Source organism: Seriola aureovittata, chromosome 5, assembly GCF_021018895.1.
Source record: "Seriola aureovittata isolate HTS-2021-v1 ecotype China chromosome 5, ASM2101889v1, whole genome shotgun sequence".
NCBI classification, from domain to species: Eukaryota; Metazoa; Chordata; class Actinopteri; order Carangiformes; family Carangidae; genus Seriola; species Seriola aureovittata.
This window is the reverse complement of record NC_079368.1, coordinates 19,363,656-19,386,542: the sequence shown is the minus strand read 5'-3', so window position 1 is coordinate 19,386,542 and position 22,887 is coordinate 19,363,656. Positions and strand designations below refer to the sequence as shown.

At 39.6% G+C, this 22,887-nt stretch overlaps 3 protein-coding genes across 4 annotated transcripts; all 3 read left to right on the top strand.

Annotated features, from left to right (window-relative positions):
- Positions 1 to 1,613: 1,613 nt before the first annotated feature.
- LOC130169058 (interleukin-1 beta-like) lies at positions 1,614 to 4,226 on the top strand. Its single transcript, XM_056375467.1, has 5 exons — positions 1,614 to 1,704; positions 2,102 to 2,343; positions 2,907 to 3,071; positions 3,200 to 3,339; positions 3,489 to 4,226. Exons 2-5 carry the CDS (start codon positions 2,124 to 2,126, stop codon positions 3,756 to 3,758), a joined length of 795 nt encoding a protein of 264 aa, XP_056231442.1. The 5' UTR covers positions 1,614 to 1,704; positions 2,102 to 2,123; the 3' UTR covers positions 3,759 to 4,226.
- A 4,941-nt stretch (positions 4,227 to 9,167) lies between these two features.
- LOC130169754 (interleukin-1 beta-like) lies at positions 9,168 to 11,815 on the top strand. The gene is made up of 5 exons (XM_056376706.1): positions 9,168 to 9,433; positions 9,867 to 10,108; positions 10,363 to 10,527; positions 10,750 to 10,883; positions 11,127 to 11,815. The coding sequence occupies exons 2-5, from the start codon at positions 9,889 to 9,891 to the stop codon at positions 11,346 to 11,348; spliced, it is 741 nt and encodes a 246-aa protein (XP_056232681.1). The 5' UTR covers positions 9,168 to 9,433; positions 9,867 to 9,888; the 3' UTR covers positions 11,349 to 11,815.
- Positions 11,816 to 12,993: 1,178 nt separating this feature from the next.
- ckap2l (cytoskeleton associated protein 2-like) lies at positions 12,994 to 22,258 on the top strand. 2 transcript variants are annotated; one of them, XM_056375416.1, is made up of 9 exons: positions 12,994 to 13,147; positions 14,901 to 14,967; positions 15,076 to 15,130; positions 15,386 to 16,629; positions 18,156 to 18,351; positions 18,852 to 19,010; positions 19,641 to 19,701; positions 20,529 to 20,691; positions 21,684 to 22,258. In XM_056375416.1, the coding sequence occupies exons 1-9, from the start codon at positions 13,108 to 13,110 to the stop codon at positions 21,982 to 21,984; spliced, it is 2,286 nt and encodes a 761-aa protein (XP_056231391.1). In that variant the 5' UTR covers positions 12,994 to 13,107; the 3' UTR covers positions 21,985 to 22,258. The 2 variants fall into 2 exon arrangements, with proteins under 2 accessions (XP_056231391.1, XP_056231392.1); XM_056375417.1 differs by lacking the exon at positions 14,901 to 14,967 and having other exon boundaries at positions 12,998 to 13,147.
- The last annotated feature ends 629 nt before the right edge of the window (positions 22,259 to 22,887 follow it).

The window sequence follows — 22,887 nt, the reverse complement described above, 5'->3', positions numbered from 1 at the left end:
ACAAATTATATTTTTATTCTTATTTTATAATATGTGCAAAATGTGGACCTCCATAGCCTGAAGTGGAACTGTCTGGGAATTAATGCATACAATGATTTTCTTGATGTCGTTCACGAAATTATAATATAATCTTCACATTTAAACATTTGCTTTGACAAATATTCTGAAAATGATCATGCAGAGTTACACTCTGCATACATATGTTTATTAAAAAAATAACAACAATATTGCTCACAGTGACAATGCTAACATGTTCACCATCAGTTCAGTGTGTTAGCATGCTAACATTTGCAAATAAGCACTAGAACTACAACTACAAAATGTCAAAGATGACAAAATAAAGTCCAAAACTTATTCATATTGTGGTTGTTGATGTAAAAAAAAAAAGAAAAAAAGATGGAGGTACAGACAACACCACAACAAACCACAAGCGGCTGAGGTTTTACTGAAACAAGAAGTTACAATAAAATTAAAAAAAGAGAAGAAATAATATAATAGAACTAAAGGTTAAGTTAAATTTAAGTGAAAGTTAAATATACAGTACTTAAAAACCTCTTCACCTTGTAGCCTAAGGCATCTGTTTGACTCTTCACAGGCAGAATGAGGTCAGAAACACTTTTAAACATAAACTAAATATAGTTTGGTTGTTGTTGGATGATGTAAGTTGAAAACGTTGACTGTTTAGTGTGTTTAGTGTTGTTTTCTTTTTGATTATCATATAAAACACATTCAGTGTTTGAAAGGAATCTCACAAACATTATGTTTTACAGCAAACCCCTCCCCCTCCAGACAGTGTGAATTCACTACTAGTCGAAGCCCGTTAATTCATCTCCACCACCGTGACGGAGCTTCCACCTGCATCACAGGGAAGTGAAGTAATATCAGACTCAGCCATGGTTACGCAACTCTAAACAAGTAACGTGTGTACTATGTTTGCTGGAATTTTTTTTTTTAAACCTAAAAAACCACAAAACCACAAAAAGATGTGAAAAGATTAGGAAATAAGAGAAAAGATCATCAAAAGAATCGTGTACTTTCAACCATATTTTAGCCTGCCATGACTAATCAAAACATATCTACTACTATTATTATCATTATTAGATTCGTTACAGTTTGAACACAGGGTCAGTAGAGGGGTCACCCTGAGACTCCAGCGGCTAATGCAGGATTTTTTAACTCAGGCTTTTAATACAATCCAGCCACAACTTGCTAAAAAACAAAAACAAAACCAAAAAAAAAAACGCATTCTGACAGAATTTGAGCCAAACTGTCTGTATGTTTCTCCATGTTTTCAGTCCTTTTATCTATCTATCTATCTACTACTACTATTATTGTGAAGAATATCTCATGTTTAGTGTTATATTATTATTTAAAAAAGAAATCATAAAACATTTATAATCAATGCATAAACCTGTGTAGAGTGCATGGCATATCTGATATCTCTCTATCAAACAGTATGTGCAACATAGCCTTAATGAGTGCATTTCCTTGCGTGTGTCATAGACACATAGGGCACTTTTTCATGGCAGCAGTGTGTAAGCACAGTATTTCATCATCACGGTGGTTTACAGCACTGAGACCGTCCCACTTCCTGTCGAGTATGTTTAAAAACCCTGCAGGTCAGCACAGGCAGGCAGAACAACACTGACAGGACAAGCTTAACCAAGAACAGTAAAACAACTTCTTCTCTACTGACTTCAACAGGTAAATTGACTTTTCTTTCTTCTTAATTTTTTTGTCTCTGACATTCTTACTGTGGAGCAGATTATAAACAGGATCCTTGTTTTACTTTGATTGGGAATTAAATCTCATTAGAGGGCAGTTTCTTCAACATGCTGCTGACAGTTTTGTCATTATAAACTGTGAGAACATGTTAAAAAATGTTATCTTATTTTTAGTCAATGTTACTTCAAACGTTGATGCAGTAGTGAATCACAAATCCCCACAACATACAGAGATGTACTGTAGCCTTCACAACAGGTCAATAATTAGCAAAGCATCATAGATAAAATACTAATAAGCTGCTATAAAGGTAGAAGTAAATTTGAGCTGTATTTCACTGACTGTTTTATGATTCAAATTGCTCTCTCTCTTCCTGCAGACCTTCCTCAATTCAGAAAAAGATGGAATCCGAGATGAAATGCAACTTGAGCGAGATGTGGAGCTCCAAGATGCCCAAGGGACTGGACCTGGAGATCTCCCATCATCCAATGACAATGAGGCGTGTGGCCAACCTCATCATCGCCATGGAGAGGCTGAAGGCCGGCACATCAGAGTCAGTGCTGAGCACCGAGTTCAGAGATGAAAACCTGCTCAACATCATGATGGAGAACATGGTGGAAGGTAAATAACGCAAATTTCAACACTGTTGCATAAAAAGAACTGATTTCTCTATTAGCATAGCATATTTTAATTGAGTTTTAGTTTCACATTAAACTTTCCTGGAAAGTTAATTGAAACAAAAAATGCTGCCATCTACATTAAGTCCTTCACAATCAGGAACTGTGGGAAGTGATTGACGGATAACTAAGAGTGTTTTCAGGAACAGTTTCTGTGATAATGTCTATCTTCAGATACAGAGTGGGCTACTTATCATTTCCTGTAGCTGGAAACCCATCAAAACAAATGGTGACACCTGTGATTTGGGCTCCCACACATTCACCTGCACAGGTGTTTTCACTTATTTGGCCTATTTCAAGCTCCGCCCAGAACTGTGTGGGTGTCTTTGACTGACATCTCTCTGTTTGCTGTTAGTTTTGTAGCACCTTTTAAGGTGGGACAACTGAAGCATCATTAATGAGTGTATAGTGTTTATCTACTGTACTATGACTCAAATGAAAAGGATTATGACTGTAGATAAAAATCATAGCAAAGTGACTAATCAGGCGTGCCTTTCTTTCCCTCAGAGCGTGTTATGTTCGAGTGCTTTTCAAATCCACCAAGTCAGTTCAGGAGGACATGTCAGCACCAGTGCAGTGTGACCGACAGCCAGCAGAGACACTTAGTTAGGGACTTAAACAGCATGGAGCTCAACGCAGTGACGCTGCAAGCCGGCAGTGAAAACCACAAAGGTAAATAACATGTGATCAGTTAGATCTGATGGTTAGAAAATTGTAGATATTTGAATTTAGTGATGATTGAAACACAGTCTGAAAATATAAAGTCTAAAATGAACCTGTATCCTCTGTTCTCTCCTCAGTGCATCTGACCATGTCGACCTACTTGCCACCTTTACCCAGCACCGAGGCCAAGGCCAGACCTGTGGCTCTGTGCATTAAAGACACAAATATCTACTTGTCATGCCACATGGACGGTGACATGCCAACCCTGAACCTGGAGGTAAGCTCTTACACTCTGTTAAAGAGTAAACTCCTGGTCATCTTAATCGTTATCATCTCAAAGAGACAATACACATTTATTGATATGAGCTAGTTTTACTTTCCAGTGTGATGGTCTGACCTTCTGACATGTGTCTTTTCACCTCTCAGACAGTGGAGGACAAAAGCAGTCTGCTGAGGATCAGCTCTGACAGCGATCTGGTGCGATTTCTGTTCTACACCCAGGTCAGCGGACTGAACGTCACCACTTTCATGTCTGCCTCCTTCCCTGACTGGTACATCAGCACAGCAGAGGAAGACAACAAGCCAGTTGATATGTGCACGGAGACCGACAACCGCTACAGAACCTTCAACATCCGGTCAAAGACACCCCTTACTGAATGTAGACTGGCACCCCGGGGTCATGAGAGGCGCTCTTAAAGAGAACATCTTGGTATTGAACAGAATGCAAAAGTTACTGTATTTTAGATATTTTGATTCAGATAATCAGCTACAAAGATGTAATTTTCTACCACTGTCTGCGAGAAAGACTTCTGCAAGTTTTACAGAGTGCCTATTTACTGTATGTACCAAGTACAGAAAGTGAAATTCTAAGTGTATTGACATAGTCAAATATCACCACAAGGTGACATTGTTGTGCTGACTGGTGAGCACCTTGTGTATTTACATGACACACTCTTAATGCTTTTATCTATTTATTCATTTATTTATCTATTTATGCACCATTTTAACATATGTATTTATTTGGAAATCTGCTTTCTAACAATTATTTAAATGATGTTCAACAAATCTTTAATAAAGCCTTGTAACTAATTTGGATTTCTGTTGTATGCTCACTCAGGTTTATGTATTTGCCCACAGACCCAGATACCAACCAGCATTCTTACATTTGAAAAATCCTAGCAAGCCTCATGTTTTCCATGCTTCAGTGACAAGTGGTTATTTGATTAAACACAGTGATATTTAGGAATGTAACATATACAGATGGGTGCCAGATTAAAGGGAAAACCTGAATAAATGAGTGGAGAAACATAAAAGAATGTAGATATTTTCACACAGGTGCACTGCATGGTATAATTAAGCAGTTAATGATATCCAATCATGCGCTGGGAAATGCAAAGCAGGCACAGCTGATTTTGGTTTTGTATCAACATGGCAAGAGGGAAAGATCCAAGTGGCTCTGAGTGAGGGTTCGTTGTTGGGGCACAGACGGCAGCGGCATCAGTCACAAAAACTGCTCAACTGGCCAGTGTTTCAGTAAGAACAGTGACATCTGCATTTTGATTTATGACAAAGATGTCAGTAAATAGGGGAGTGGATTAGCTTGAAATGTGAGGAAAAACAAAAGAGTGACTCTTCCTCTGGTGACTGAGAATATAAAGGACGAAATCAGTCAGCAAGAACATTTCGTGTATAGTTGCATAGCGAGGGATATTAAAGTAGGGTCGTTACAAAGATGAATGAACATATGAGAGTTCACTGGTGAAAAAAAAAACCCACTGGCACTGGTCTACAGAGATGTGGAAACAAGACTTAGTCAAAACCTAGTGTATGGCTGGACTGTGAATGGGCAATGTTAGAAACTGAGGATGTAGTTTAAAACTGTTGTGGAACCGCTGTAAACAACTGACATCATCGTGTTGTATTTGCATTCTGCCTAGTGACAGCTGGTTTCAGAGGGTGTATCTGTTTGCTTCTCTCCTCCTCTCTGTGCTCAGATATACAGTATAAAATAGTGACTGAAATGCAGCCCATTAACCTTACATGTTAACTCCCAAGCCATTCCCAAGCTGCTGCTCTGTTCTGCTGACATCCTAATTTTATAACCGTGACTTTGTCTGACAAAATCGCCAAACACAAAGACTGTGCTGTGATTTCAGCTGTATTTGCTTGAAATTTACTTGAATGATCTCTCAGAGAGAAAGTCAGAAGCGACATAATACCTTATTTTTTGGTCCCACACAGCGGACAGCCTCCTTCTGGGATCCACAACAGTTTTCAACCACTGTGTTTCCTCTAACTGTTCCTCAACTGCAAAATGTACAGGCCTTTATTAGAGGCAGGTCTTTGTTTCTAATTCCCTTTGTTTGATAGGTTGTCGACATGTTGTCTGTTGGTTTTTTCTTTAATTTGTCACCCCCCTTCTGTAGTATGTATCGTATGAAAATTAGTAAATATGGATACCGTTAGGACAATTTTGAAAGTACTTTTACCCCACCACATTTTAGACAGAAATGTTGAAGTTAGTACTCCACTACATTTGCTTGACTGCTGTATTGTTAATAATTGCAGTCCCCATAAACTTAAAAAAAAATCCAATAATAATAATGCATTAGCTGAAGCTGTATAATTAAGAAAAGCAATTTCTATATCATTTGCATTTGAACATTGGACAGAATGGTGTTCCACTTTTTTATGCCTGCCTGCCGGCGACAGTCAGAGCCAGAGGTATATTGTCTTCGGGTTGTCCGTCCGTACATTCTTGTGGACATAAAATCTCAGTAACGCCTTGTCGAAATTTCTTCAAATTTGATACAAAATGTTCATTTGGAATAAAGGATGAACTGACTAGATCTTGGTGGTTAAAGGTCAAAGGTCAAGGTCAGGGTGACCTCAAAAACACGGTTTTGACTTTGTGGACACGATATCTCAGTAACGCCTTGAGGGAACTTCTTCAAACTTGGTACAAATGTTCACTTGGACTCCCGGATTAACCGGTTAGATTTTGGTGTTCAAAGGTCAAAGGTCAAGGTTAGTGTTAGTTTCTTGAAGCAACAAAACCAATCCTGTTGTGCTGACCCCTCTCCACAATTAAAAAAAAAAAGAATTACGAAAGCAGTTTGAACTTATGAAAGAAGATCTTTTGTATTTAATCTTCATTTTTTCAAAACAACTAGAAATATTGGTCCACACTTGGTTGGTATAGTCTGACAGTCCACTTACGTTAAGGGAGGCACGTATATGTGTGTGTGTGTGTGTGTGTGTGTGTGTGTGTGTGTGCGTCTGTCCACATTCAGTGCAATTTGAGGGTGTGTGACATGTTGTTGCTCTTCCTTTTAGTGATTCATAAATCTTTAACTACGGCTGACTAATGTCTCTCCCCTAAGAATCAGAATCATCTTCAAGTGTTTGAGTCGCACTTTCACATCCCATTAATAGTTATCTTCGTAATAAAATGGATGAAGTCAGGAAAAGTTTATATGACACAATTGTGTCACTGAAATTTTAAAATATATGAAGTTGTGTTATCTTTGCAGAAATTCCAACTATTGTTGTTCACAATTTTGTACTTTTTTACCATTTTACACATTTTTCATTTTATCTTTGACTCAAAATGGACCATTTATTTGGTACAGAATAATAATCACAGTTTTATAATTTTACTTAATGGGTACTTGTCCTCTTAACAATAATGCCAAAATATGAAAAAAAAAAAAACAACAATAAGAAAGCCACATTAAGAAAAACCTTCAAAGAGAAAAGAAAAGAAAATATCCAATCTATGAAACAGAATCATCTATGTGAGAAGAATCAAAAACGATGGAACAAATTACCAGTGAGAGAAAATAATCAGTGACCACAACCAAGCACTTTCCTGTAAGCTGGAGATTTCAGTTCATTTTGGAAAATGTTTTATTGTAGCTTGTCAGTCAGAATCAGGAAATTATGCCACTAATTATTTTTTCGTGCCCAAACCCAAATGAGTTGGATTTGTTCTTCAAAATACCATCCAAACCAGAGCTACAGTGGCCCAGAGAGCTCAAATTGCTACAACTTCAGAAAACACACGCAAATTCAGAAAACATAATCAATTCGACAACACATGCCGCACATAGACACAACACAACCAAATAGGGTAAGGTGCTTGACATTTTGATGTTTGTGACATTTTACAGATTAAACAAATTAGAAAATAATCATTTATTAGGGAAAATGATTATCTTTTTTCTACATCAATGACCACAATGTGAATAAGTCTTGGACAATATTTTGTCATCTTTGACATTTTGTAGTTGTAGTTCTAGTGCTAATTAGCAAACGTTAGCATGCTAACACACTGAATACTTTGTTCAGTATGTGCAGTAAGTGTTGTGTTCTTGTTTGTTACCATATAAAGCACAATCAGTGCATGTTATTATTATTGTCATCGTCGTCTTCTCCCGCTCATCCGGATCCGGGTCGCGGGGGCAGCAGCCTCAGCAAAGAGGTCCAGACAGCCCTCTCCCCAGCCACTTCCGGGAGAATCCCGAGGCGTTCCAAGGCCAGCCGAGAGATATAATCCCTCCAGCGTGTCCTTGGTCGGCCCCGAGGCCTCCTCCCGGTGGGACATGCCCGAAACACCTCCTCAGGGAGGCATCCAGGAGGCATCCTCACCAGATGCCCGAACCACCTCAACTGGCTCCTCTCGACATGGAGGAGCAGCGGCTCTACTCCGAGTCCCTCCCGGATGACCGAGCTCCTCACCCTATCACTAAGGCTGAGCCCGGCCACCCTGCGGAGGAAACTCATTTCGGCTGCTTGTATTTGCGATCTTGTTCTTTCGGTCATTACCCAAAGCTCATGACCATAAGTGAGGATTGGAACATAGATCGACCGGTAAATCGAGAGCTTCGCCTTCCGGCTTAGCTCCCTCTTCCCCACAACGGACCGATTCAGCGCCCGAATCAATGCTGACGCCGCCCCAATCCACCTGTCGATCTCCCGCTCCTTCCTACCCTCACTCGTGAACAGGATCCCGAGATACTTAAACTCCTCCACCTGAGGCAGGGCCTTCCCCCCCGACCTGGAGCGGGCAATCCACCAGTTTCCGGCTGAGAACCATGGCCTCAGACTTGGAGGTGCTGATCTTCATCCCAGCCGCTTCACACTCGGCTGCGAACCGCCCAAGCGAGAGCTGAAGGTTGGTGCTCGATGAAGCTAAGAGGACCACATCATCCGCAAAAAGCAGAGACGAGATCCTCCCGCCACCGAACCCAAACCCGTCCACCACCCGGCTGCGCCTAGAAATTCTGTCCATAACAGTTATGAACAGAACCGGTGACAAAGGGCAGCCCTGGCAGAGTTCAACCCTCACTGGGAACAGGTCCGACTTACTGCCGGCTACGCGAACCAGACTCACACTCCTTTGGTACAGGGACTTAATGGCCGCTAACAAGGGGCCATCCACCCCATACTCCCGGAGCATCCCCCACAGGGAGCCCCTGGGGACATGGTGGTAAGCCTTCTCCAAATCCACAAAACACATGTGGACTGAATTGGCAAACTCCCATGCTCCCTCCAGCAACCTAGCGAGGGTAAAGAGCTGGTCCACAGTTCCACGCCCAGGACGAAAACCACATTCCGAAAACCAGTTTCCGTAACCGAGGATTGGACCGCCAAGGCCCCCGCCTTGATCTGCTGCCCAATCCACATTGCACCGGACCCCGTTGACTCTTCCTTCAGGTGGTGGGCCCACTGGGAGACGAACCCATTTAACCGGTTCGGGCTGGGCCCGGCCAGGCCCCATGGGCCAAGGTCCGGCCACCAGGCGCTCGCCCACGGGCCCCAACCCCAGGCCTGGCTCCGGGGCGGGGCCCCGGTAACCCTCCGGGCCGGGTACTTGGGTTCTTGTTTGTACTGTTATTATTATATTAAATTATAATATCATAAATGATAGTACTGCAACGTCTCCACCTCCAATTCAACTTGACGCATCTGAGGGAAGTGAGGAAATTCAGAAGTTTACTGGAATTTCTTTTCACATCAATAAAAAATGCATTTTTAGAAAATGAGGAAATAGTAGAAATGTTTACAGATGGCGTAATGTATTTTCAACCAGATTTTAGCTGGATGTGACTAGTCAAAATTGATCTGTTATTATGAGTATTGTTAGATCCTTTTAAGAAACAGTACAGTTTGTAAGTACAGTATTTCATCATCGTGAAATCATAGAATTGCGTTGGTTTACAGAAGTAAGGACAATTTCACTTTCTATATTAAAGGGCCGTGAGTTTGTATAAAAACCCTGCAGGTCGGCACAGGCAGGCAGAACAACACTGACAGGACAAGCTTAACCAAGAACAGTAAAACAACTTCTTCTCTACTGACTTCAACAGGTAAATTGACTTTTCTTGCTTCTTAATTTTTTTGTCTCTGACATTCTTACTGTGGAGCAGATTATAAACAGGATCCTTGTTTTACTTTGATTGGGAATTAAATCTCATTAGAGGACAGTTTCTTCAACATGCTGCTGACGGTTTTGTCATTATAAACTGTGAGAACATTTATTCTGTTACTGTCAGATGGAAATCTTCACTCTGAAAAAATGTTATCTTATTTTTAGTCAATGTTACTTTAAACGTTGATGCAGTAGTGAATCACAAATCCCCACAACAACATACAGAGATGTACTGTAGCCTTCACAACAGGTCAATAATTAGCAAAGCATCATAGATAAAATACTAATAAGCTGCTATAAAGGTAGAAGTAAATTTGAGCTGTATTTCACTGACTGTTTTATGATTCAAATTGCTCTCTCTCTTCCTGCAGACCTTCCTCAATTCAGAAAAAGATGGAATCCGAGATGAAATGCAACTTGAGCGAGATGTGGAGCTCCAAGATGCCCAAGGGACTGGACCTGGAGATCTCCCATCATCCAATGACAATGAGGCGTGTGGCCAACCTCATCATCGCCATGGAGAGGCTGAAGGCCGGCACATCAGAGTCAGTGCTGAGCACCGAGTTCAGAGATGAAAACCTGCTCAACATCATGATGGAGAACATAGTGGAAGGTAATTACACAGATGAAACTTTATTTCCACACTGTTGCATAAAAAGGGCTTACTGGACTGGTTTCTCTGTTAGCATATCATATTTGAATTGAGTCCCATTTTAAGGTGAAACAACTTAATGCTTCATTTATTAGTACATTGTACTTACTTACAGAACGGCTTCAGTTTCACTCCTCCAGTTCACCAAATGGTCTATGACTGTAAATAAAAATCATAACAGCATAACCAATCGAGCTTTCCTCTCTTTCCCTCAGAGCATATTGTGATCGAGCTCGGCTCAGCTCCACCAGTTCAGTTCAGCAGGACAGGGGAATATCAGTGCAGTGTGACCGACAGCCAGAAGAGGAGCTTAGTTCTGGTCGAAAACAGCATGGAGCTCCATGCAGTGATGCTGCAAGGAGGCAGTGACAACCGCAAAGGTAATTATATGCAACAGTTAGAGCTGATTGTTAGAAAATCTCTGGGTCACGGTAGATATTACAATTTAGGGATGATAGGTTGGCAACTAGGCTTGATATTTTAACTGAAACTGTTGAAAGGTGATATGTTATTTCAGATCCTTGTGTAACTTTGGTGAAATGCACAGACACAGTCTTTCAGTTTTCATTTTAATGAACCTGTATCCTGTGTTCTCTCCTCAGTGCATCTGAACATGTCGACCTATGTGCACCCTTCACCCAGCACCGAGGCCAGACCTGTGGCTCTTGGCATTAAAGACACGAATCTCTACCTGTCATGCCACAAGAAAGGTGATGTGCCAACCCTGCACCTGGAGGTAAGCTCTTACATTAATCTCACATAAAGAATACACACTCTGTTATACTGTTAAAGGGTAAACTCAGTCACAAGTGCCACATTTATCAAAACCAAAACAGTGACTAAGGAAAACTGACCAGATCTTCTTGGTCATCTGAATTGTTATCATCTGAAATGGACAGTATACATTTATTGATATGAGCTTGTATTATTTTCCGGTGTGATGGTCAGACCTTCTGATGTGTATCTTTTCACACCTCAGGCAGTGGAGGACAAAAGCAGCCTGCTGAGGATCAGCCCCGAAAGCGAGATGGTGCGATTTCTGTTCTACAAACGGGACTCTGGGCTGAACATCAGCACCCTCATGTCTGCCTCCTTCCCTGACTGGTACATCAGCACAGCAGAGCATGACAACAAGCCGGTAGAGATGTGCACGGAGAGCGCCAAACGCTACAGAACCTTCAACATCCAGCGTCAGAGTTAAAACTTGTCCAAGACACCCAAAGTGGAGTGTGGAACTGTATTTTGGGTCATCTTTGTCGCCTTTTAACTAGAACATCTGGGTATTGAACAGTGTAAAATATACTGTACTTCAGCTATTTTGATTCAAATAATCAACAACAAAGATATAATTACTTTAAACAAACGCACTACCATTGTCTGCCAGAAAGATGCAAGTTTTGCAATGTCTATTTACTGTATGTACTAAGTACAGAAAGTGAAATGTATTGACATAGTCAAGTTCCACCAAATGGTGGCATTGTTGTGCTGACTGGAAAGCACCCTGTGTATTTACATGACATACTGTTGACGCTTTATCTATGTATTTATCCATTTGTTTATCTATGTTTGCACCATTTTAACATATGTATTTATTTGGAAATCTGCTTTCTTGCAATTATTTAAATGATGTTTAACGAATCTTTAATAAAGTCTTATGAATAATTTGGATTTGTGTTGTATATGCTCACTCAGGATTTGTTAGATGGCACAACTCAAACAGGGATAATTTACTTCACAGGCGTCATTATCTGTAGTCTATTTGTAAAGACAGAAACTGAACTAGAAACCATACCATGATTGGTTGTTTTGATTTTTTTCTGTTTTAAACCCACCCTGTTTAAATTTTTCTGTATGTTTTAAGATGTTTTTGGTGAAGGCAGAAATGCATTGGTCTAACAATTAAGGTGTACTATTGGAGTTGTCACCTCTTTTGACATTAGCTGTAATCCATTTGTAAAGACAGTAAGTGAACTAGGACTAGAATTCTCCTCCAACTCTTAATTTATAATTTCCAGTGCACAAAGAATATCACAAATTACAGCCTCAGTATTTGCTTAGAGACCCAGACACAAACCAGCATTCTTAAGTTTAAGGTTTTCCATATCTATGACAATTAGTAATTATGGATAGTGCTAGGAGCATTCTGAGGTACTTCTACCCCACCACCTTTTAAAGAGACATGTTGTACGTAGTACTCCACATTTTTTGTTTGACTGCTGTGCTTGGCAGAATGAGATTTTGCATGCAGAATTTCTGATCATCCAACCAGCTGATGCACTTGTAGCAATAATCCAATAAAACTGTCAATAGTTTTGTATAAGAAGTTTAACTTTTGATATCTTTTAGTATATTTTCCTGATTATACTTCAGTATTTTTATATATAGGAATTATTTTACTTAAGAAAACAATCTTTTTACCCCATTCTACAGGAAAAGTCACATAGGTATACTTAACTAGCATTCAGTTTACTCTAGATAGATAGATAATTTGTATGTGTGTGCTTTTTTTTGTTTATGAAATAAAAAGTAAGAGTTAACATTTGAAGGAATTCTCATTTTTAATAACTGTTTGCTGCAGAGGTTGTATTTACTTATTTTCACTTCAGAAATCAACAAAATACATCATCCGCCCAAACTTGTGTATATTAAGGGAACTTTTGCACTCAGGCCGAGATTAAAGCCTTGCAGGTGCCGTTTGTTTGCATCCTCTGCTCCAAGCGACTCGTAGTTTTAGCGCATGCGTGATTTTCTTTCTTTTTTTTTTTTTCGAAATTTCAAATCGTCCAATCAGAGAAGAGGAGGCGTTCACTCCCGACAATTTCAAAACTGGATGCACGAGCTCAGTTGTTACAGTTTCAGTCCAACGTATTGTCAACGACTACGACAAAAAAGGGTCTAAAGAGGAATTTGTGATAACAAATTTGGACAAAGTCAAAAGGAGAAATTGAAGTCCAACAGATATGGAAGAAGGAGAGACCGTATCGATACTTTCCAGAAAAGGTTAGCGAACTCATTTAGTAGCATAAAAGCTCACTCGTTGGTTAGCATTGGTTAGCATGTTATCGCTAACTCAAGGTAGCAGTCGTTACACATTCACTGGAAACGTTTTTAATTTGTAGACAAATTAACGCAACTCAATCCATATCTGCAGTCTTAAAACGATAATGAATAAAGCTTCCTCAAAAAGACCTTAAAGGTGTTTAAAGGTCTTATTTCACTTACACGAGTCTAATGTTGTCTCCTACATTTACATGCCTGGCTGCTGTAGGCAGTAATGTTAGGATTCAATGTTTTGATTGTGTTTGCAGAGTATTACGATATGTTATACACCTATAAACTGAAAGTGGTCGTTTTGACATTGCAGGGGGTAGATTAGTCCTTTTTTGTGGTGTTGTAGTCAGCACCATCAGACCTGTAGCAAACACTGATATAGCAGCTACACACCGCTTAGTAGGCTTCCCATACAAATAAGGGACAGTGCTAGATTTAGTGGTCAACTGAGAAAGTAAGTGTTAAATTAGTAGTTTGCAACAGACTACTAATTAAACTATTTACACAATTTTTTTGTCCGTTGTTTCTATATTAATATATATATATATATATATATATATATATATATTTAAAATATAGCAGGGAAAACGGCAAATGATTTCAGAGGCTGGAACCACTGAACCTTTGTCTTTCTTTGGTTGAAAAATGGTTAAAACAATGAGTCAATCAATTGTCTGTTAATCAAGTAATCGCTAATTGTTTCAGCTCTTGTTTGCTGTTCCTTTTCCAAACGTAGATTTTCAACAAGAGTATTATGTATCACCAACCTGCAGCCAGATGGCAGTAAGTGTCTGTGAAATGTTATTAGGACACTTGGGTAATTCCATGTCAAATCAAGAGATTTTAGACATTTTCTGTGACTGACCATGTTGGATTTGCTTCATACTTAATATAAGTAAAGTCATTATTGAAAATTCTGATTTGTGAGGTAAAATTCACATCTTTATTTCAAGCGCATATTGCCCACGCATGAGTCTATCCTAAAACAATTAACCAGTGGTACCTGGTATGTATGTATGTATTAAGGTATCAAAAATGATTTTCACAGGATTTGTTTACTTACACATGTGCTGTTTTGTTTTTATAGCCCATGTGCTACTGTTCCTTGTGTCTCTGTCCCCACCCCTTACCTTATTTTGTTTAATGGCTGGTCATTGTCTCCATACCTTTAGAATGAAAGAAATTCAAGAAGATACAAGCTGAAGATTTTAAATAGTAGTTGTTGGCAACAATTACTTTGTTCACATTAAGTATGAAGCAAATCCACAAAGGTCAGTCGGAAGGCCTCTGTTGACTTGAAATGGAATGACCTGCCTGAGATGTGATCTACTTTGTCTTTCAAACACACTGACAGTGGACCCATCTGTCACAGTTGCAACACATACATGTTTGTTTGCATATAGAGTGGGAAAATGTGATCCGATCACACATGCTGCTGACACAGTTGGAGAAAAAAAATCTCTTCTTTTTTTTTGCTCCATAGTTAAGTTTTGTCTGCCAGAAGTTCCACATTTTATTATGTCCCGGAGTTCTGCAATTTTCCTATTATAAATTTTATATGTGTATATTTATTTGGAAGTACACATAAATTATTATAGTTCAAACACTAGATATGAATCTATAATATACAATTTACTGGCAAGTACAATTAAAAGTTATTAATGTAGACAATGCTCAAATCCTGTGTAATTTTCTGTCACAGAGCTACGTAAACACAAGTTGATGGAATACTTGGCAGCAAAAGGAAGGCTGAAACTGCCCCACCATAAGTAAGAAAAAAAATGTTGCTGCTAAAATGTTGTCTAACTCCCAAACAGTTCATGTCATCAAGTTTGTTCTGTGTACAGCAAATTAAATCAATCGGTTTTCCTCCTCAGGCCATACCTCCGAGATGACTGTGAGGTTAAGAAGCCTATGACGTCTGCATTTAAGGTAGGGTGTGTGTGTGTGTGTGCAGGTACATGGTATACAGTAGTAGACAGTATACGTGCGCAACATGATTTATGTCTATCCCACCGATGTGTCAAAATTCTTGGGAAAGTGGGACTCTTATTTGCGCAGGTAAGGAAGCACTGAAAAGGGAAGAGACATTAACATCATGTGGTGCTGAGTTGCCCTGATTATTTGAATGACTTTTCATTTTGTTTTACTCTAAATTTCCGACATATTTTATTTTTGTCTTCACAGATTGTTAAGGGAAAAGAGAACAAGGCTCCAGCTGACACATTCAGATCTGAAGGCACAAAAACCACAAAACTCCCTGCCAAAAGAGTGTTTGGTGTCACTAACAAAGTGAATGTTAAAGGCAGCATCCTGACTGGACGGCAAAATGGCAAATGTCCATCTTCAATCGGTGGCCCAGCACAGCCACAACGTAATGAAAATCCAGTGCTTACAGGAATGGACACTGTTGTGTCCTCAAAATCCACCCTGAATGCAACCAGCCAACTCAAAAAGCCACCAAATACAGGACTGCTATCCTCAGGCAGAGCCTCTTCAAATGCAGCTTCCAACACAAAGTTCAGCAGTAATTCAAATTCTGCCTGGTCAGGTCCAAGGAAAACAGTCAGTGTCAGAATGAGTCTTGGCCCAATTGTCAAAACAAAAACGGGGCTCATTCCTGCAGTAACCCAGTCAAGAAACACAAAGTCACGTGTAACACATACTCCTGCCGCAGCAGCAAATACCACCACTACTTCTGTGGGTAAGAAAGTGCGATCCAGCACCTCATCATTAGTGTCTGATTCCCAGAGCTCTGCTACAGCTCAGAGGAAAACACTTCGTAACACTGCTCTAAACAACCCTGTTAATGAGAGAACTGTTTCTTCAACTGCTAGAGCTGGCATTAAAGTTCAGAGTCAGGACAAGTCTAACTCAAAACCACTTTTGGGGACACATTCTCAGTCATCTTGTAAGAGTCAATTATCAAGTCATGGATGGAAACCAGTGCCCACCTCAAAGTGCATAGAAGCACTTATTAAACCTAAAGGGAGAGAAGGTATGTCAAAAACGAATAGATCAACTGGTGAGCCCACAGACAGGCCAACAAAGCAGAAATCTGAAGGTGGTGGAGAAAAAAATGGGAAATCATGCAAAGTCCCCAGCCGAACATCCTATGACGCAGTGAGCAGGCGCACTTCAAAAGCGGTAAGTGGTCAGTTTACGCGAGCCGCTGTGGCTGAGTTGGGAGGGAAAACCAAGACATGTAAAGAGACACAAAGCAAAAAGGCACACAGTTCAGCAAATGCCCCTCCGCCACAAACATGCATAAAAAGAACAGGCGCTCCAGTGATGTCACAGACGGTGCCGCAGCCTTCCAGGACCATCAGCCTTACAGGACAAGCCACAAACATGAAGACGCCAAAGGTCTCAGTCAGGATCATTCCCCAGACTGAAGGAAAGAAAATGACTGCTGCCCAAGAGGAAAGAATGTAAGTAGCACAGTACAACTACTGGTAAATGCACAGCATGAAACCATGATGTGGTACCATTGAATCATTGCATTTCTGCTCTAGTTGACTGTGGGGTAATTTGGCCTGAGACTCACAGGTGTGTCTGTATATGATTCATAAGAAAGGTTGCCTTTAGGGCAGTTTGGCAGATGAAAGTTTTTATTTGTTGAAATTATTATGTGTAGGGATGGGTACCAAAACCCAGTATTAAACAGGGCCCTGGGCGAGATGAGCTCTGACATTACCAACTCAGTTTCCAAGTAAGACATTCTTTTAAGACATTCAGTTCCAATTGTACATCCCTCAGAGGAGTGGAGTTAGCGATTGCACAGTAAAAAAAATACTGTCCAAAAAAGGTCCTGTAATACATCATTGGGCATTACATTTATTTTTACATTACCATCATTACAAAATCAGTCTATGATAGTGATTTGTTCAAAACAATGCTGTTGAATATTAATTGAGTACAATATCATAAAATCAAGCAATGTCAATTCTTTTCTTGGTTAATTTTTTCTCTTACAAAATAACAAAAAGTACAGATAAGAGTACCGTTAAAGTACGAGATCGATAAGCAGTATCGGTAAAGGCAATACTGGTAAAAATCTTAACAATATCCCATCCTTAATCATGTGTCAGCGATATGATGTTATCATTTTGTTCTATGAATTTCTATCAGTTGTTCAAATTAATCATTCTGAGCAAGTGATGATTAGAAATTAGTTTTTGTTTAATCATACAACACCGTTCATTGCTTTGAATATCCGTTTGATTATTCTAGGGTATTGTTCAAATTTGTTTTACATTTTTAAAAGTATAGGGGATACCCTTTTCTTTTCATTTAACAAAATAAACCAATCAAAATAATACATGTGATATACAAGAATGAAGTAAAATAGGCGACAAAGAATCTGATCAAGGATTGATGGAAAGTTTTGTAAAATCCATGGGAGTTGGGAATCTGATTAGATCTCTGTGCATGTACAGACTGCTTTTTGATAGAAAGATAGTGATGAAGTCTGGTTTGGACAGGGACTGGTTCCTCTGAGTTGGTTGTCTGCTATCGTCCTGATCTGTATCTACACGATTTTATGCATTGCACTGCTGCCATCTGATCGACTAATTAGATAATTGCATGAATAAACATGGTGAATGTACAGCTGTTCCTAATATAAGTGCATGTTATTTTGTTTTTTAAATAGGAAGATAAATGAATACAAATGAAAGCATAGGTTTAAAGTTGAAAATGTGTCCTTGTTTGGTTAAATAAGATTTTCCAAAAGGTTTGTCTGTCCCTTTAATTGTTAAGTAGAAACCAAGAGTTGCTCATGTAGAATAAAATGTTCCGGGCATCAACCCCAGTTTGTCCTGGGACCTAAGTGATCAAACTTCCTCTCTCCTCTTTTCCTGTGTGTGTCTGGTGCGCTGTCCAATGAAGCCAAAAATAAAGCCAAACAAAATGTTGAATTTTAACTGTATCCTCTGCTGTTTTATTTGGTCTAAAGGAGAAAACTGCAGGAATGGCGAGAGGCAAAAGGTATTTCTTACAAGCGTCCTCCAATGCCAGTAAAACCTCAGGTGAGGCGCACAGTGGCTGCACCCCAGCCTTTCTGGACCTCCATGAAGGAGGAAGACGAGACTCACTCCCTTATCTGTGCTGTCGACAGGTCCCTGGCTGATTGCATCAAATTGCTTGGAGAGGTATATGGTTTATTCTCTTTTGTTGTCCTAGATTTTCCAGTCTGATGTAATAACCCACTGGATGTGTAATTAAATTCTGTTTTATTTAATTTTATTTAACTTTATTTATTTTCTCAAGGCACTTACAATATTATGGAGAAAAACCCAACAGTTCCCGCAATGACTGACTTGGTGAAAGTAGAAAAGAAAAATCTCCCTCTTTAAAAGAACTGGAAGCATGTGTGGCCATCTGCCACAACCCGTTGTTATATCTCTCTGGAATTTATGTGTTGGACACATTTTACGGTGGAAATATGCATAGATATTGTTTGATGGGTATTGTAAGGCGGGGGCGTTCTTGGAAAGAACTAGTCACCATGTTGGAAAGCTACCATATTGTTAATACTTACTAGGGGTCTGCAGAATTTGCAACATGCGAATTGTTGGACTGTGTGCACTTGTACACAGTCTCTCTTGGAAGGCATTCTAAAGTTTGATGGGAGCCTTCCTTGCACCCACAGGGTTGCCCTCCAGAACAAGTGAGGGAGGTTCTCTTGCGGCTGCCAGCAGTGTCCCAGAAGTTTGCCAAATACTGGATCTGTCAGGCCCGTCTGATGGAGCAAGAAGGCAACCTGGATGTCTTGCCCATGTTTGAAGAGGCTGTTCGTGTTGTGTTGGAGGTAAGACAAAAGATTTGCAAGGCCATTTTTAAAAATGTATTAAAATCCAGCTTGGTTTACATTGTGTGAAGGCAACTGCATCCTAGTCCACATTGAAGGACCGCCTACTCAATTGATGTTCTCTGCCACAGTCTAACAAGTCCCAACACAGTTTCTTAATGAACTGAAAATATTTTACATTTCAAATAGCTAAAACCTTCATTGTACACCTGTGTGCAGTGCATTGATTCGCTCAACCTGTCCATGCCTCCCTCCCTCCCTCCCTCTCTCACTCACACACACACACACACACACACACACACACACAAGCACATTGATAACAGACCTCTTTAATTAAAAGACTCTGGTTGATTTGGATTGTTGTTGGTTATAGTAGACTCATAGTTCTAGTCTCTTTAATGTCTGCTCCATAATATATCTGGTGTATTAGACCATTCTTTGACATATTGAAAGGCTTTGAGCTGGACTGCTTTATGGTAATATTGGATTAACAGGATCAGTATCATACATACATCAAACATCATGTAGTATTGTATTTAATTTGCTGGATTAGCCCAATACAGCGATACAGAATCATACATTGGAAATTCAATGTTCCTGTTAAGTTTCTACTTTTATATTTCATTGTAGCCAGTGGACGAGCTGCGGACTGTGGTGTTTGAGATTCTGAAGAAAAAGGACGAGATCCAAGGTAAATTGGCCAGGATGGACATGTTGGCTGAAACACACTCACACGCAGCCAAACTGCAAAACCATTACTGAAGAATTTACATCAGGATTCCATTTGCCCAGGGATGAAGATTTTCTCAGCATTCTGAACTTCCTTTCCTTCTGCCAAAAAAAAACATGAAGGCTTTCTTTTCCCACCTCTATCTGAGCAGGGGTTATGCAATTAGTTACCCCATTTACATCACTTAGTGTTACAAATGACATTTACCGCATCTGACCATGAAGTTGAAATAATGCCTGTGTGATTCATCGCATCGCATGAGGTATTACTCTTTGACTTTGTTACTTTTATCTTGTGTGTAATAATCACTATGTTGCACTATTTAATGTAATTTGAATGCAAGTTCTTCCTGCTGTTTTTGAATTTCTTTGTATGTGATTTTAACTCACATTTAACTCACATTTTTGGATTTTCACTATCACAACTTTACTGTTTGGTTCATTCTCACTGCCCTCCTCAGTGCAGTTTTCAGTGAGACTACTTGTCTAGTGCCAAAGGGCAGACAAACAAAGTTAGAAAATCACCGGTGAACACAGTGGAGCATTTAGCAGCTAATCCAGATATTGTTGCTATGTGTCTGCTAGATGTGTATATGGGCAACTGCTTGCTAACACATTTGCCAGATCTTTAAGAGATGATAATGTTATTGTTTGTCTTTATACCCTGTTGGCCAAAAAAGATCAATTCATGCACCTTTTAAGGTAAAATTTATTTGATAACTTCAACAGTGAAATCTAGATAATATGTTCATTCTTACAAGAATGACTCAGGTTTTCTTGTTTTTTCAGCATCTGATGCAAATGAGAAAAATGAGGACCAAATCCCAACAGTGGAGAGCTCTCCTGAGAGTATCAACAACCCAATGATGACCCCTAAACCTGTCAGAGCCCTCATCTGTGGGGAGAAAGGACACTCATCTGTAGTCAAGTATAAGATCACAGCGACTCCTGGGTAGGTTTGACTTGTTATATTATTGTTTCTTCTTTGTCGAGTTGAGTAGAAAAACCAGACTGGACTCAGCACACAGGAGGTGATTATATATAGTATATTTTTGTCATTTCACACAGAAATAAAGAGTAGCAGATAAGTAGCTGGCATGAATTTAAAGTTTTGCAATGGCTGAATCACATAAACAGCAGTCAGTGAGGGACAGACACAAATATTTCAAAGTCAGTGATGAATATTACACCTGATGTCTTCACACTGTGGAAACATCTGAAAGAGGAAAAGAAATTCATTCATCACGAGAGATTGTGATGCTTCTTCTGTAATAATACCCTTTCTACTAATGTCACAAGAACTGATACTTTATTCTTAATTCTTAAAATGTGACTGTAATTGTTTTTCGGCACTGTAGATGTCGTTGGTAGTGGAGAAGTGATTCTTCCAGGTCTGATGACCGTTGTGTAATAACCCTACATTTCTTCTACTCTGAAGAATGCAGGCACAGTAAACAATAGTAACAACATGTGGAATAGCAGCAGAAAATTAACATACAGCAACAGGTCCACTGTGACTTGTGGAAAACCAAAACAAAAACAAAAACACGGCAAGACTTTTGCATGGAGATAGTTTGTGTTTGGCGCAAATCATCAGGGACCGGTTAAAGTCAACAAAAAGCCAGTGTGCAAACAGTGCCACAGAACATTTCAAATGACGATCTGTATACAGAATTTGAGGGTGAGTGATTTTCAGTTGTCAACTTTATATTAGCATGTCGTCAACATGTTGATGTCCTGAAATGTTATTTGTTCAATGCTTGGGAATTGCAACAGCTGGCATCTGTTGTAGCCAGAGAGATGAGATGTTTGCTGCAGCTGTAGCTTCTTCTCTCTCCTGCCAGAATATTATGGAGAGGACGGCTGGTATATGAGCCCAGCTTTTTTTAGAGGTTGGGTCATTTTGAAAAATGATGATCTATTTTGTCTTTATTTTTCGTTTAGTGGCCCCCAAAGCCAACAGAGAGAACCAGCACGTGTCAACGGTCAGGAGGTACGCTTTTTCACCCCGGTGAGAAGGTCAGTGCGAATCGAGAGAGCCTCACTCCGATACCCTGCCTCCCTCCAGGACCACGATCTCTGCGTGACCTCCTACAATGACCTGATCTCCAAGGAGGTTGAAGAAAACAATGAAGAGCAGGAGGTTGGGGAAACCAGCCCATCTTCTAATGACACGCCGATGTACATCTATAGACAGAATGAAGCCCTTAAAGACAAGGTGTTTGTCCAGCTAGTCTGCGATTAAGGTGTTCAGTCTTGGGTGCTTGAGTAAAACATATATCCATATGTGTGTCAGATTTCTTTCCTGAAAAGAACGTGCATTTTATGCTTGTAATACTAGGACCTGACGTTTCAGGCAATGAGCTTTTTTTGTTAGGTTAGGTTTTTGTCACACTTACCTATGAAGAAATGATTGGGTTTATGCTTTTGGTCTCTGTATAATTTTATTACTTCAAATTTTGTGTATATAATGTAAAATAAATGGCTGTTTTTGAATCCTATTTAGACCTTACCCTATATTAATCCTCACTGCACAACAGGTAGCATCACACACCTGCACTCTTGAACCAGAGCCGGAATCATTTGGTTGTTTTGCTCTGCATGTGCATGGAATTTCACAGCTCTTGTGCTTATGCAAATACAGTGCTTTTTTTCAAAAGCTGAAACTGTATAAACATGTAACTTTCACCACACCTTAAAATCACATGCAGAGATCAATATGTGATGCATCGGTGAATTACAAAAGAAAGTGAATCATATTGATGCAAGTATTGCATGTCTTCACATCTATTCACATTCACATTCATTTTTAATTACAGTATTGTTCAATCTAAAAAAAAAATCACAAGATAAAACAAACTATAATATTGCTTAGCAAGACAAACAACATCATAACATTATGCACAGTACAGTGCATAGTATTACTGTAACAGAGTAAAGTAGATCATATTGTTTTAAGAATTTGCACCCACAGAAGAGGCAAATCCCAAAAACTGGGAAAAAAATCAAGTTTTGACTTGTTGCAGAAAGTCAGGGCCCTGCCAAAATTGTAATAGTGATTTGTAAAGACAATGCAAAAGTTGTTTACAAGTCACTTAGTCAGTTAAAACCACATTGTGCAACGACTAGTTTTTTGAGCACTGCCCAC